This window comes from Rattus rattus, chromosome 17 (assembly GCF_011064425.1).
Source record: "Rattus rattus isolate New Zealand chromosome 17, Rrattus_CSIRO_v1, whole genome shotgun sequence".
Taxonomy (NCBI): domain Eukaryota; kingdom Metazoa; phylum Chordata; class Mammalia; order Rodentia; family Muridae; genus Rattus; species Rattus rattus.
Genome location: NC_046170.1, coordinates 1,496,564 through 1,512,436, shown reverse-complemented (window position 1 = coordinate 1,512,436; position 15,873 = coordinate 1,496,564). Strand labels below are relative to the sequence as shown.

Sequence of the window (15,873 nt, the reverse complement as noted above, 5' to 3'; positions counted from 1 at the left end):
TGATTGAAAGATCATACTTTCAATCAGAAAAGTAAATCGAGTTTTCTGTACAGAAATGTTCAAACCTTTCCAGACAGGAGTAGATGATAGCAAGTAAAAACATCAAACCTTGTTTACTCTGCCATCAGAGGAGAAATAAGTATTCTCTCTTGGCCTATTAGCACAAGGCTTAGAAAATATATCCTAAATCAATGGAAGGAGTCCAAAAGTGGTGGTTCCTGGCAGGACACTTTCCATGACACTGGAGGTGATAGTAAGTCAGATACTTACTTATCTACAAGAGTCCGTATTACCGCCAGTGTGTCCAACACTAACCCATCCACATTTTGTTTCTTTCTCCTTGGCTCATGAGGTCCTCGGCCTCTCCTTGGAGGCCGAACAGGGTCCCGAAGTTGGCTCCTACTGTCCGCAGTAGGGACTGTACTGTTCTCAGCCTGTTGCTGGTGGGTGTCAACACTGTCTTCTGCTCCACTGTCATCTCGGCAGATGCAAGAATTACCCATAGTAGTAGTGGCACCTGTAGTCCCCAATAGATGGGCTATGTGCTCCTCAAGAGTCAACAGCAGACCCTGACCAAGGCTTCTGCTTGCTAAGAACACAGCCCAACCAAAGACAATCATTTAGATAGTTTTCAATTTTCCGAGTACTGTCTTCATAATGTGGAGTTGAACTTGCACTCTATTCATTCTTAACAACTGAAGGCTGGAGAAGGTCAAGCAGCTCGTTTCCAACATTATTAACCACTGGGAATGCTGGCCATACACTGGCAGCTCTGCAAGAGAGGGAAAGAGAAGGGAAGTTAACAGAGGATCTTGCCCAGTCAATCGCTCAAACTGTGCTAGTGTGGTTTCAATGGCATTCGCATTATAATGAACAGTCACCCTTGGATATTCTTATAGGTTCCCAATGTAAAGATATCTGTGGATTACAGAAATAACAAGACCAGTTACTGTTAGATTTAAAAAAAATGATTGTTCAGTATGTGCGTGGGTGTGAAAAAGTCCATGCCACGGAATCATAAGAAGGCCACAGGAAAATGTTCAGAAGTTAACTGTCTTCTAGCATGTGGGTCTTGGGCACTGAATCCAGGTCACCAGACTTGCACAGAAAGTGCTTCACCTACTACTAAGCCATCTTACCAGCACCAACAACTCCTTTTTATCAGGTTCTACACTATGTTAAGCCACATCCTTATAAGCCACAGGAGTTCTAATCAATGTTTAAAAAATATGTATGTAGTTCTTATCTCTACAAAAAACATTTGACAAATTTGTGGAACATTTTCAAAGGTTCCTTCTGTGATTAAAATGAATCATGTCCTTTATTTAAACATATGGGACAACTTAATATGTTTCAAATAAAATATCTAATTACAGATGTCTGTTGTTGAAAAAGTTATGATACTAATATCATAGCTGCTGTCTAATAATAAAAGAATGTTTCTCTTAAATGATGGAAACTATACTGATTTTTAAAGGAGGATCACTCAAGAATTTAGAGAAGTCAAGGCTAGGGAAATGGCTCAGTGGGTAAGCTCCAAGTTAAAATCTCCAGCACTCACATAAAAGACTGGTCAGGGCAGTATGTGCTTGTAACCCACCAGTGGGAGCCAGGACCTGGTAGATCCCAAGGAACCAGACCAGCTTCTGGTTCAGTAAAAGATTCTATCTCAAGAAAGTAAAACAGAGAACAATAAAGAAAGACATCCCATATTCTGCTCTGGCCTCTATATACCCACAGAGGGTGTACTGGCTGGTTTTGTGTGTCAACTTGACACAAGCTGGAGTTATCACAGTGAGAGGAGCCTCCCTGGAGATGCCTTCTTGAGATCCAGTTGTAAGGCATTTTCTCAATTAGTGGTGAGGGGGGAGGGCAATGTGTGCTGGTGCCATCTGTAGTCTTGGGTTCTATAAGAAAGCAAGCTGAGGGGCTGGAGAGATGGCTCATCAGTTAAGAGGTTCTGAGTTCAATTCCCAGCGACCACATGGTGGCTCACAACCATGTGTAATGGAGATCAGATAGCCTCTTCTGGTTTGTCTGAAAACAGCTACAGTGTACTCATATAAACAAAATAAAACAAAAATAAAACAAAATAAATAAAAAATGAAAATAAAAAAAGCAAGGTAAGCAAGCCTCCATCCCTCCATGGCCTCTGCATCAGCTCCTGCTCCCTGACCTGCTTGAGTTCCAGTCCTGACTTCCTTTGGTGATGAACAGCAATGTGGAAGTGTAAGCTGAATAAACCCTCTCCTCCCCAACTTGCTTCTTGGTCTTGATGTTTGTGCAGGAATAGAAATCCTGACTAAGACAGAGGGAATATGCACATGTAACACACACACACACACACACACACACACACACACACACACACACACACACACACAGAATATTTATAGAAATCATGCAAGTGGTTGTAGACAAAATTTTTCTATTACATAATCAAGACTGTTTAGAAAATTGTGAATTCATGATGAAGTTACATTCTTCACAATGATTAGTCTGTTGTTACAAAGTTAAGAATAAAATATACTGATTACCTTTGCCTGAAAACACTCTAAGCACTTTTTGCCAGGCACCAGGGCTGGGACTAGAATAGAAACAGGGAAGGCACAGTCCCTGCACTCAGTGAGTCCATGGATGGCTAGTTTTGTCCCATCCAATGTGCTTACCATCATAAATGATAGAAACAGCTCTTCCTTGATCTGAGAACATGTGATTAGGTTCTGGAATAAAAGACTTGGAAGTAGGAGACAGAAAAAAGGATGGTAGCTAAAAGTAAGAACAAACAAAATAAAAACCCCAACAAAAGGCTGGGTGTAGTGGAACACCCCTTTAGTCCCAAGACTCAGGAAGCCGAGGTAGGCAGATCTCTGAGTTTGAGGCCAGCCTGGTCTACAGATCAAGTTCCAGAACAGCCAGGACTACACAGAGAAATCCTATTTCAGGAAAAATAAAAACAAAAACAAAATTAAAAAAAGAGAAAGAAAGAGAGATGAGAATTTTTTTCTTTAAGGTTTGAGGGCAATTTTATTAAAGGTTAAAAAAAAATCTAGGGCAGGCAACGTGCAAATGTTATACATGTAACATAAACACACACACACACACACACACACACACACAGAGGTGTACATAATTTCACAAAGTACCCCATGGAATGGAGGTACGGGAATAGAGATATCATCTGCCCTCAGATTGTTTTCCTCAAACCAGTGAGGCTGAGGCTGCCTTTAAGATTTGAAGCTTGTACTTCAAAAGAATGTAACTGAATATATAGGTAAGAACATGACATAAGGACTCAGCTGGAAATAGATTTTTAACATAAAACACATACTAAACCTAGAAAAAGTTGCATAACATTCCTATTACTCTGAAGGCCAGGGGACAATTCCTCCTCCAGAGACTAGATAATCAAGAGTTTTCTGTGCTTAAAAGAACGAGAAAGAAACAAGAAATAATTTCACAGTTTATACATTTTGTTTATATATTTATATATTTTATATAAATATAATATAAAATATAATATATCTGTAAATATATAAATATAACACATATAAAAAGCATATTTATAAATATAATATGCACATAATATATAAATATATTTATGTTAGATATATTTATAAATATGAATATTTATAGATATAGTTTTATAAACCATGCTGATTTCTGAAAAAAAAAAAAAAAACCAAGTGATATTTAAGAATGCATGTTCTAAACTAGGTCTAGTAGCACATACCTGCAAATTATAGTACTCAGGAGGCTGAAACAGGAGGACTATGAGTTTTAAAGGCCATTGTGGATCATATAGCAAGACTCTTAAATATGTAAGATTGAGTGCACATTATGTTTGGCTTTTCTTGTCCAATAACCTTTGTTACACATCTGTTTGTTTCTACACCAATTATTAGGCACTCAGAAATTAGTTTTTCCTTTTATCTGAGGCCACGAATACTATTCTTTGGCTTATTTTATTTTATTTTGAGACAGCATCTCTGTGGCCCAGACTAGTTTAAACTCAGCCTGCAGCTTGGGCTGGCCTGGGCTCACAGCAATCCTCTTTCATGTGCCTCCTGAATGCTGGGCTCACTAGGGTAAGATACCAAGCTCAGTAACTTCTGCAGTATACACAGAGTCTTTATACATCATCAGTATGGAAAGCAGAATGAAGATACAAACAACGGCTTCAGTTTAACCAGAAACATTAAGTGGGGGAAGCCATACCTGAGCAAGGGACAGTCTGGCACTAAAAATAACTTTAAAATGATCTCAGAATGTCAAAGTAAGCTTAAGTCCCAGGAAACAAAGACCTGAAGGAGGCAGAACAAGTCCTATAAAAATTACAGTTTAATGGCATCAGATATAAAGTTATCTAGCATAATTTACAAGAAACAATATTAAGGGACAGGAGAGATGGGCTGACTGGTAAGAGCTCCTATTGCTCTCACAGGAGAGTCTTGTTTGGTTTCCAGCACCCACACAGCTGCTCATTACCACCTGCAACTCCAGTTCCATTGAACTTGGTTTCCAAGGGCTCCTGTGAATAACACTGTGCACACAACTCATGCGAGTAAACACGTACAACATAACAACTAAATCTTTAGTGTCTATGATGAAGGCAACTTGTTGAGTCTTAAATCTTGGAATTCATTCTACCTAAATTATTTTCCTAAGCTTGCATAAATGCAGATTACTTTCTTAATGTAAATTTTTAAAAATTTCAATAATTTTTGTAATTTCAAAGTGATTAGAAGATATCCCATACATGCAGGTATCTTTAAAACCTGACTACGTTTGAAGTGAGAAGGGGAAAATTAAAGGTGTTTGTTTTTCTTTTCCATGTCTGAATTTGAAGTCATGTATACTCTGGGTCAATATCTCCCAAAAAAAAGCTATTTCCTTGAATAACCCAGAAAAAGATGTTCACTGTAAGTTTGCTAGACAGGATATGTTTTCTGGGGTTGGGGTGGGGTAGGCAGTGTAGGGCTTTTTAAAAAGTTTCTTTTTTACTAATCTCACTAAGATGTCCACATACAATTTGGCATTGAATCCCTGGCTCAAGCGATCCTCCTGCCTCAGTCTCCCAAGTAGCTTTGACCATGAGCATAATACTCGCAGCCTAGTGAAATGGACTTTTTAAAAGTTTTCAATGATTTTAACACTAGAGATACTTTTCTTTCTTTTGTTTTGTTTATTTTTTCAAAGCAGGTTTCACTATGTAATTTTGGCTGTTCTAGAACTCAGGCTGGTCTCAAACTGACAGAGATCCTCCTGCCTCTGCCTCCCAAATGCTAGAATTAAAGGTAAACACCACTATACCCAGCTAGAGACTTCTTAACAAAACGCTGTGATGACCAGGTGTGAGGTAGGTGGTAGGAGCCATCAAGTGTTACACAGAGGACCATTCATGAAACTTACAAAGAGAAAAGGAAGAGCAGTTAGCTTTAAACAACTCGTTAAATGGCCATATTCTTTAGGCTTAAAGCCATGGCACATGCATATGCAAAGTATAAACTCCTTCAGATTCCTTCACTATTACAAATGCTTAGCTTCTTTCTTAGGAATGGGAGCTACTCATGACATATTTTTATAGGAAAAAAGCTGTGACTACTTATTGCTCGGCTTCTAAGGCTAAACAATTACACTTCAAACAACTTTGTTTTGCCTTTAAAGAAAATGTGTTCTCTCTCCAAAGACCACTGTTTCAAGAAAGTACCCTCAGCTACATGGCCACCAGAGGCCACCTACAGCACAAACACAGTTCATGGACATCACAATCAGACCTGGGTACAAGTCTCAGCTCTGTTATACTCACTGGCACTCACTCCAAGGAATCTGACCATGGATACACTTTAAGAAGGAAGAAGGAACGATTCTTACCTCATAATAACTCCAGAGAGTCAGAATCCTTTCCAGGATGTGGCCTATGCCTGTGACTACTTAAAAGCTCCCTAGGTGCTTCTGATGGCAGCCAAGTCTGGAAATCACTCTTAGTGACTCCTGCCATCTTTTGAATGAATTATCCAATAAACTAAAATGCTACATGGTGTCAATATTCTTTTCCAGAAAGATAAATTGTTTTGAATGTTTGGAGACAATAGTCAAAATAGTCATTAGAAAACTGTCATAACTAGAAAAATTGTGGCAGTAAGGGAGGGCTCAAATCTGCATGTATGAAAATTTCATAATCAAACATTTTAATTGATGAAAAACAATAAAAAGTAGTTCCATATAGTATTTTCCATTAAATATGCCCTTAATTAAATGTAGCCTGCTTATGGGTACTATTATCCAGAGTTGAATACTAGAGATTATGTAAAGACAATACGTTTTTAATGCCTATAGATGTCAAAATTGTCTTCTCACCATTATCTCATGAAATCAATTTTAAGACCAAACATAAACAAACTATTATATCTGTAACTGGGGCAAGCCTCAACTGAATCAAAGAGAACTCTTATTACTAAATACCAATGCTTAGTAGACCTTTCTCACCATCTTAATGGCAATGATTTAAACAATCGCTATTAATTACCATTTTGCTCCAAGTTGATAAGACAATATAGCACTTGCAAGTACATATCTTTGAAGTAAAACATTTTATATTTGTACATTTAAAGTTTTCAAAATTCTTATGAGAAAAAAAGAAAAAAAGAGAAGCCAACAAACTTAGCAGATCTCTGTAAGTTTCATGTTAAATTAATGAGAGTCGGCTATGCACTGTCTCACTGCCAGTAAAAAAACAAAAAAACAAAAAAAAAACACACAAGCCTCTACCCTTAAACCTCACCACAGAGGTTTGCCAGCTGGTCTAACCCTCTCTAACAAAGGATTCAGGAAAAGTGATTCATCTCTTCAACTATTTGCTTGCATTTCGTTACTAAGCACATCACTGATGGTAAGAACTTGCTTTTCCCTGAGAAGACTTCAGGATTATGCTGTTGGGAATGGAGAAGCTGGTTAAATGAAGACAGAAAACGAGTCATCAGGCCCAAAATACCAACTATAGTGAACTTTTACCACATCATTCCAAAACAGTTTGTAACACTATCTTGTAACGATATAGGATGTTTTCTAGCCCTTCAGCCCTCAAGGCTAAACCAAACAGCACACAAGGTCAAACTGTATAGTGTTTCAGTGATTTCTCTCTCATTAGAAAACGTTTCTGGATTTTCTCTCAATACAGTGTGCCTCAAACAGTAACTTCTGGTATCATCTTTTATTGTTCTCAACCAACATGTTATGATGAAAACTTTCAAGCATATAACAAAAGAACTAGTTCACTATAAATAGTGAGTATCCATATATAATCTATACATATGCCATTTCCTCTGCAATTCACATTTTGTATTTGCTTTATTACAAATTTGTCCATCACTATATACTCACCTAGCCATCTACATTGTGAAAAATGTATTCTGAAGTTAACCATATACTTTAGAGTAACCACTGCCCCCAATAACTCAGTACACTATCACTAGTTAGACCTCAATGTATTTTAGAAGATAAATGTATATATCATGCAAACCTTAAGTATCTAAATGTGGAGTTTTGTCAAATACATATATCAGTGTCTTCAAACTCTGCCAAGGCAGGGTACATTTCCAGCAGGGTACTTGCAGTAACCACAGAGGAAGAAAAAAATATGGAAAACATTACCCAGAAATAAGTTTTTGAAAATATTCTACAGGATTTCTAAAAAGCACGATTTCTTTATTAATTATTGAGGTTAGATGAAGGAAAACTAAGTAACAAGAATGTAATAAGTACAGATATATTTTGACAGCATACATGCCAGGCTGACATAGCAGGTACCTAAAGTTTTTGTTTGTTTTGCATTGTTTTGTTTTATGTGCATGAGAGTTTTGCCTGCGCGTGTCTGTACCAGAGGCCAGAAGAAGAGTGTTCCAGATGGCTGCGAGCCACCATGTAGGTGCTGGGAATTGAACCCAGGTCCTATGAAAGAATGGCCAATGCTCTTAACCACTGAGCTATTTCTCCAAACCTCCTACAGATATTTTTAATTACTTATTTTAAGGTCTAAAGCATTTGCTACTTTGTTGGAGGAGAAAAGGTAACACCTGAAATGGCCCTCCATCTTTATGGGTCCTGCATAGATTAGGGTCCACTAAGTATAGGTGAAAGAAAAAAAAAATACCCCAGCAAAAGCAAACTGGGGGAGAAAAAATTGATTTCAGTTCACAGTTCAGGCTAGTCCATCACAGCAAGGACGTCACAGAGCTAGGATCTTGAAGGAATTAGTCATATCACGTTAGGAACACACAACAATGGATGTATAAATCCATGATCAGCTCACTTTCTCCCAAGCCCCACAGCCATGTCCACTGACCTGTTTGATCTGGACAAGCCCTCACTGCCACTGGAGTGGTTCTAGATTGTGTCAAATTGACAACTAAAACTAACCATCAAATGTGCTAAACACGTATAGGCTGTTCTTGGGTTATTACTCCATAAACAATACACTATTAACTACTTATGTAGTATTTATGCTTTACTGGGTATTGTAAGTAATGTAGAGATGGCTTCAAGAACAGAGGAGGAGCATGCAGGTTCTATGCAAATATTATGCCATCTTATATAAGGGAGCTGAGCATCTATAAATTCTGGTATCTATGAGACCTGAGGAGCCAATCTCCCTTGCATATCAAAAGCTGATTGTATTTGACTGGAATATTACTTTACACCCAAAAGAAAAGGCCACCTTGATAAGGTATTTTCTTTACATGATTTAAGTGTCCAAAATTCTGTCAGCAGTAGGGCTGAGCATTTGAGGCTTAGGTTACACAGGAGACTATTATCCTGTAGACTGTAACCTTCAAGTGGCTAGGACAGGATGATTCTCCTCTTATGTGCTGAGGTTGGTTTAAGAAAGAACATCTTTGGAAAAAATTAGGTCATCTCTCTGACTGAAAGAGCACCTGGAAAATTTTTCACCTAAAATGTTAAAAGTTTCTAATCCAATAGCAGTAACATTGGTGTCAAAAACTTATAGCAAGAAGTAGGTGAGAATATGACAGCAAGATTGATAGACCGGACAAAGGAGAAAACACAAAACCTTTCAGAGTTCGAAACATGAATCAAAAGTAAAACTAGTGCTGGGCATAGTGGTGCACACCTTTAAGTCCAGTAGCCAAGAGGCAGAGATAGGCAGATCTGAGTTCAAGACCCAGCTGGTCCAGGACAGCCAGGGTTACACAAAAAAACTCTGTCTTGAAAAACCAAACCCCTCCCCCCGAAAAAAAAATCCAACAACAACGACAACCATAAAAAACCTGTGACTGGGAAGATGGCTCTGTGGGTAAAGTGTTTGTGAAAGGATGAAGACGGGAGTCTGGATCATTATCACACATAAATGCTGGGCACAAATGGCAGACACCGACAATAGATCCCAGCACTTTGGAGGCAGATGGGATTCCCACAGCAAGCTGGTCAGATAGACTAGCTGAACAGATGCACTCTGTGTTCAGTGAGAGACCCTGCCTTAAGCAATTGAGGAATGACAATGACAACTTCTGGTCATTCACATGCATGTGCAAACACGTGCTCATCTATATGTGTGTGTGTAGAGGCAAAAATATATATAAGAAATAATTAAAATAAAATTTAGGTCTTGACTAGAGCAAGGAATTTTCAGAATAATAGAAATGAAGAAACAATCAAACTGTAAATATCCTTCAATGAAGTCTTAAGGATGAAAAACAATCTGCCTTACATCCAAAAAGGAAATTCTAAGAAAGAACTGAGTCCGTAAGTGCTAATGATGGCTGCAGAAGAGGGAAGGAAAACAAATGAAATATTCTTGCTTACCCACCCCCAGCAGGCCCAATAACAGGCAGCATGGTGCTGTATTATCCAAATACACATAAGTTTTAAGGAAAGTAACTTTCTACTGAAAAAACTCTATGCTATCAAGGAAAGGAAACATAAGTGGCCCAAATGGCAAATTGTTCTTAATAATCCCTGTTTAAAATGGCATCTAAAACATCTGCTTGTACATGCAGTTGTATACCCAGCAGTTCTAACAGGTGGGGTCATAAATACCTAGGTGAATTTATTCTAAAATATATAAAACTAGAAAGTTAAAATATTTACAAAACAGAAGAAAGATGTTTAAAAATTGTGATGGCACCATTCAGTAAATATATACCAGGTTCTGAACAAAGATGAAAAAATGTCCCTGTGCTCTTGGCTCCTTGCTGGGGTTAGGGATGAAGGACAGAAGTAGACAATACACTTAACTCCCTAACAGAGTCTATGGCTAAAACATGAGCCTCTAGAAGAGGCTGTGAGCCCCAGCGCTTTCTCATAGAAAAGGACCCTGATCACACTGATCTCTGTATGGGCATGTTCTTAGAAGACTGTAAATTAGCACTAGCAACTGCATTGCAACACCAGCTCAAGTCTGGGGCGTGCAGGGCCAGTAAGATGGCTCAGTGGGTAAGGCGCTCTTCCACACAAGTCTGGCCACCTGAGTTCAACCTGGAATCCATGGAAGGGTGAAAGGAGAAAACAAAGCCATTCTCTAGTCTCCACACACATGTTCACATCATGCATACACAGAGAACAAAAATAAATTTTTAAAAATTCAGAAATTGAAAATCATGCCAGGAGGTGGTGGTGCAAACCTTTAATCCCAGCACCCAGGAGGCAGAAGCAGGTGGATCTTTGTGAGTTAGAGAGGCCAGATTGGTCTACAGAGGATAGACAGGATTACACAGAGAAACCCTGTCTCAAAAAAGCAAAACACAAAGTAAAACAAAACAAAACAAAACAAAAAAACCAAGGTTGGGGTTGGGGATTTAGCTCAGTGGTAGAGCTTGTTTAGGGAAGCACAAGGTCCTGGGTTCGGGTCCCCAGCTCCAAAAAAAAAAAAAAAAAAAAAAAAAAAAAAGAAACCAAAAAAAAAAACAAAAAAACCAAGGTTAACGGAAAGTTTAAAAATTAAATTGATAAAGCTAAGGCTAAACAGTAAGTGTAACGAAAACAATGAACACCAATTGCAATGGAAAACCAAGCTGTTTTCAGGCAGTTTGCATGCTGTACTGGACACCCCCACCCCAACTAAACCTTTTCTGCAGGTCCACACTGTACCTGACAGGGAAGGTTTGCACTGGTGCCAAGTGTCTCAGGACAGACTGCCTGAGGGAAAAAAGGTACTAGAGACTACAATAAATCTGTGAGTGTTCATGATCATATGTGATGACAGGCATAAGCCATAAGTGCCACAGAATATGTGGTTGAAGGCCAGACAACCTTAGGCATTGGTCCTGGCCTCCCATCTAGTTTGAAGCAGTCTTTCTCTCACTGTATATTAGACCAGCCAACTTCTGAAGACCCTACCAATTTTGCCTCCCATCTCCCTGTAAGATTCACTATACATGGTTTTACACTTGAACTCAGATCCTCAAGTGTCTATACGTTTGCCCACTGAATCAATCCCCTGTCAGTTGCAGTAAATCCTAATTGCTTTGGTCTGAGGCAACAAATACAATATTTTAAGCCTTAAAAATTAAGTTGGAGGGTTGGGGATTTAGCTCAGTGGTAGAGCGCTTGCCTAGGAAGTGCAAGGCCCTGGGTTCGGTCCCCAGCTCCGAAAAAAAGAACCAAAAAAAAAAAAAAAAATTAAGTTGGAAAGTTATTAATATGTAGTACATCTGCATCTGTAACTATGAACGATGATGGAGCAATAAGAACTGAATAAAGAGTTGTGTTTCCCATGAGGAGGGTGGAGTAGGACTCATATTCTGAGAATACTGCATTCAGTGAACAAAGGAAACTTAATTCTTTAGGAGGTAGAAGTAAGAAAAAACCAGCTCTGAAACATAAACTACAGAGTGATAATACACTTGCTAAGGAAGAAATTTCAGACTTTCTAATTGAAGTGTACAGGACCCATAAAATGATGCCTGGATACTGTAATTTCAAGCAGTAATATAGAGTCACACGTAGAGGTAATTCCTTACCAAATTCGAGGAGTACACCGATTTCTTTCAATTTAAATATTTTCTAGTTCTCAAAAACTCAGACAAAAAAAGGCAGGTAAGCAATCTGGAGAGGTGGCTCAGCGGCAGAGGGTACCCTGCTCTTGCAGAGGACCCAGCACCCATGGTAGGCAGCTCATCAGTGCTTGTAACTCCAACTTGAGGAGAAAATATTCGTTCTTTTATCCAACTAAAAGTTATAAAAGTTTCCTAAGGGCTGTGGGCCAGGTTTTGGCATTCATTACTTCCTGACTATTCTGTTTTTCAGTTTTTAAGTTTAGATACCAGGAAAAAAAAATCCATCCAACCCAATGGCAGATGCCTTAAAAATGCCAAAAGCTTGAAGGGGAGGAAGAGGAAGAGGAAGAAGAGGAGGAGGAAGAAGAGGAGGAGGAGGAGGAAGAGGAGGAGGAGGAGGAGGAGGAGGAGGAGGAGGGGGAATTGATTACTGGTTCAGTTGGTCATTTGTGGAGCCTACTGTCTTCCCCCTTTACACTTAGGACCCATGAGAAATACTACATTGTACAGGATCTGAACCTAAAATACAGAAAAAAAAATCTCCATTTAGTGTTTTGTAACGGAGATTCCCATCTTCAAAAATTCCTAATAGGATTGGAGAAATGGCTCAGTGGTAAAGAACACCCAAGCTCTGTTCCTAGCACTAACTAAGCTCACAACCCAAAGACTCCAGCTCCAAGGATCACCATCTCTCTGGGGCTTCAGAAGGCACTGCACACATCTGCCATAGTCCCTTTCCTACATACACATAATTAAAATATTAAAATCATTTTAAAACTTGTTTTGCAGAAAAGATTTTTATACAATTCTTAATTTTTTAAGCTTCACAGATTTTACAGTATTAAAAAAGTTGTATTATAAAACTTTCAAGGTAATTCTCAATCATAACATCTACTTCACTGGACATAGTGGAATACACCTTTAATTCTAGCACTCTGGAGGCAGAGGCAGGTGATCTGAGTTCCAGACCAGCCAGAGTTATATAAGGAGACCTTGTCTAAAAACAAAACAAAACAAAACAAAACAAACCCCAAAAACCAAAAAACAAACCTGGGTATAGTACACACCTACAGCCCGACCATTTAGGAAACTGAGGCAAGAAAGAGGACCACAGGTTTCAGGTGTGCTTAGGAATATATAGTACAATCCTATCTCAAAGAAAGTGAGAGTGGTTATTTCATTAGGAAAAATATTTTATAATCCTGGAATACTAGTTTCAACTCTGAGTTTAAACAGATTGTTGTAAATTCACTTTAGAAACACAGTTTCTGTTATTAAACTTCCTAACTATCCTTCGGAACTGAGAGAGTTGTTTCTCCTCTATTCAGTACAGAAAAACAACACACTTATATATAATGCTAAGCATTTGTAAGTATCAAGTTCCCCTTAATGCTTACTAAAAGAAGTTATTTTGCTGACAAAGCATAAAAAGTCTACATAGACCATGCTGGGATACTTTCTATGGTCAATAGCTTAAAAATACTGAATCTAGAATAAAAAAATGAAGGGCTTATGAAAACAGCAAAAAGCAGAACTTACAAAGATATTAAACAGAAGCCCTGGGCACCATGTATCCTGGGACATCAAGAAGTTCACAAAGCCACCAAAGAAAATAAAACAAAAGACCAACAAACAATCAGGAAACATAAGATTAAAAAACAGGAAATTCAGGTCAACTTTAAAAAAATGCCTACTTTAGGGCTGGAGAGGCTCAGCCGTTAAAGGCTAGGCTCACAACCAAAAAAATGCCTACTTTAAAAAGACAACAACAAAAACCCTACTTCAAACACACACACAGACAGACAGACAGACACACACACACACACACACACACACACACACAAGGAAATACCTAAAATTTTGGGACATCAGCTCTAACAAGTGTCACGAACCAAAAGTTATTGACGATAACATACTGAGAGGTTATTTTATTATTGTAGCCCTGTAATAACAGGGATCTACACATCAAGTTATCATCCAAAGAAATGCAAACTCTACATAAAATGAAAAATGAAAAGTGCCTATACTCTGGAGGTAGCACAAGGCAGAATTCATGAAAAGAAAAAAACTACAGGCTCACTTACAAATTACAATTGAGGGATGTTGCCTAGCTTTCAGTACCTGTAGCCAGTCAAAGGCCAAGGAACACATACAAGAAAAAGTGAGCCTACAATATTGAGAACAAATTACTTCAAGAAAAACTTCCTGAAGAAAGTGCTAACTCCTACCAGCACTATTAGAAGTGGAAAGCAAATTAAAACTCTGTAAACAAAAACTGGAAACCTCCTCATGTCAAGGAAGCAGGCAGGGTTTAGACTAACATTTCACTCAGTAATATATGGTTCTCAGGGCTCTACAGGTAATCAACACCTGCATTTATGCTAATCTCTTACATCAAACAATTTTACAGATTAGAAAATACTTTATTTCTCAATCCATTACACTACCTTACTTTCACACACAGTGTTGATTATTTTACAGAACAAACTAAGATGTCAAGTCACTTCAACTACGGAAGGACAAGCAGATGGGTAAGTGAGGAGCCTGGGAGACTGCATGACTCTACTCAGGCAGTAACAGACACTGCCAACTTTAAAAAGTTCAAAGTACATCACTCCAGGGGATGAAACTTCACTCAGACATCATCGACACAAGACAGAATCTCAAGAGTTTTCAGCCCAGCCGCTCTAACTAGGTCCCCTTCTGTAAGAACAGGGAAAGTGAGGCAAACAGCGGGCAGGAAGTAATGCCGAATTTGGAGGCTCACAGGGGGTGCTGCTGGTGGGATGACTCCCATGTCCTACTGTGGCGCGAAGGCCAGAGGCAGCAGAATCCTTACTCTGGGACACCTGGTCAGACTCCAGAGTGAGGGAAGAACCCTGACTATTCCCGTCTCCGCCTACTATCCCGACCTCGGGCTTTCCAGTAGAAAGGACTGACCAGAAAGCTCCCCTCCCCAAGGGTTTTTACTTAATATTTAGCTCAGGCCTGGAGAGTAGAAGAATCCGCTAGGTCTGGCCCTCACCTCCAGTCTCTCTCCAAGGCGAAGAACTCTCCACCCCAAGGCACCACCAGACCATCCCAGGGGAAGTCTGCTTCCCACTGAAACGCAAACTCCCCAAAAGGAATCCCTGCCCACGGCGTGCGCCCCTCGACCCCTTCTTTCGGTTCCGGGGAGCCCGAACGAGCATCCCTCCACGCCAGGAGCCTCCCCAGGGGGTACCTGCTTCTCACCTTAGCCGCAGTCTCCTCAGGAGGGTGACCCCAGGACCTCCTTCAGTCAAGATCCCCTAAAGGGGAACACCCTCTTCCAGGAACCGCTTTCAGGCACCTCCAGCGCGGGCCTCGGAGGAGAGCGTTCCGGCTGCTTCCCAGGCTCTGACCAACGCCACCCTCTCCAAGACCACTGCCCGGAGACGGCCACGGCCCCAGTCCAGTCTCTCCGACCTCGGCTCCAGCGGCTGTTCTCTTCCCTCACAGGCGTCGCTAGCCCTCAAGCACCCTCCCCGGCCACGTCCCCAAGGGGCTTCCCAGAGCAGCGCGGTCGGGCTATGGCACTGACTTTCACTAGCTCCGGGGCCCACCGGAGGGAGGGGACAGCGACAGCGGGGCGACTCCTTTGTGACAGGTCCAAGAGAGCGGTAAAGATGGACGCGAGGACACGGCACTGCCATTACGCGCAGGGCCCACCCCCGCTTCGCACCGCCCGGGCCCTCCCTCAGTCCCCTAGGAAACGCCCCTTCCTCGGTGGCAAGCCCTCTCTCTCAGACAGCCAATCATCGTTCAAGGCTCGTGTCACGAGATCTCGCGGTTCTGCCCGCCACCCTGGAATGAACTGGTTAATCCTTTTGCCGAAGGG

At 40.2% G+C, this 15,873-nt stretch overlaps 1 protein-coding gene across 1 annotated transcript in view; it reads right to left on the bottom strand.

Moving 5' to 3' along the window:
• Rspry1 (ring finger and SPRY domain containing 1) overlaps positions 1-15,726 on the bottom strand; it is a 49,220-nt gene extending 33,494 nt beyond the window's left edge. The window contains exons 1-2 of the mRNA XM_032888033.1: positions 15,249-15,726; positions 271-772 (exon numbers count right to left, since the gene is read on the bottom strand). Of these exons, the coding sequence (XP_032743924.1) occupies positions 271-620 (350 nt within the window). The 5' untranslated portion in view covers positions 621-772; positions 15,249-15,726. The remainder of the gene's footprint in view (positions 1-270; positions 773-15,248) is intronic.
• Positions 15,727-15,873: the final 147 nt, after the last annotated feature.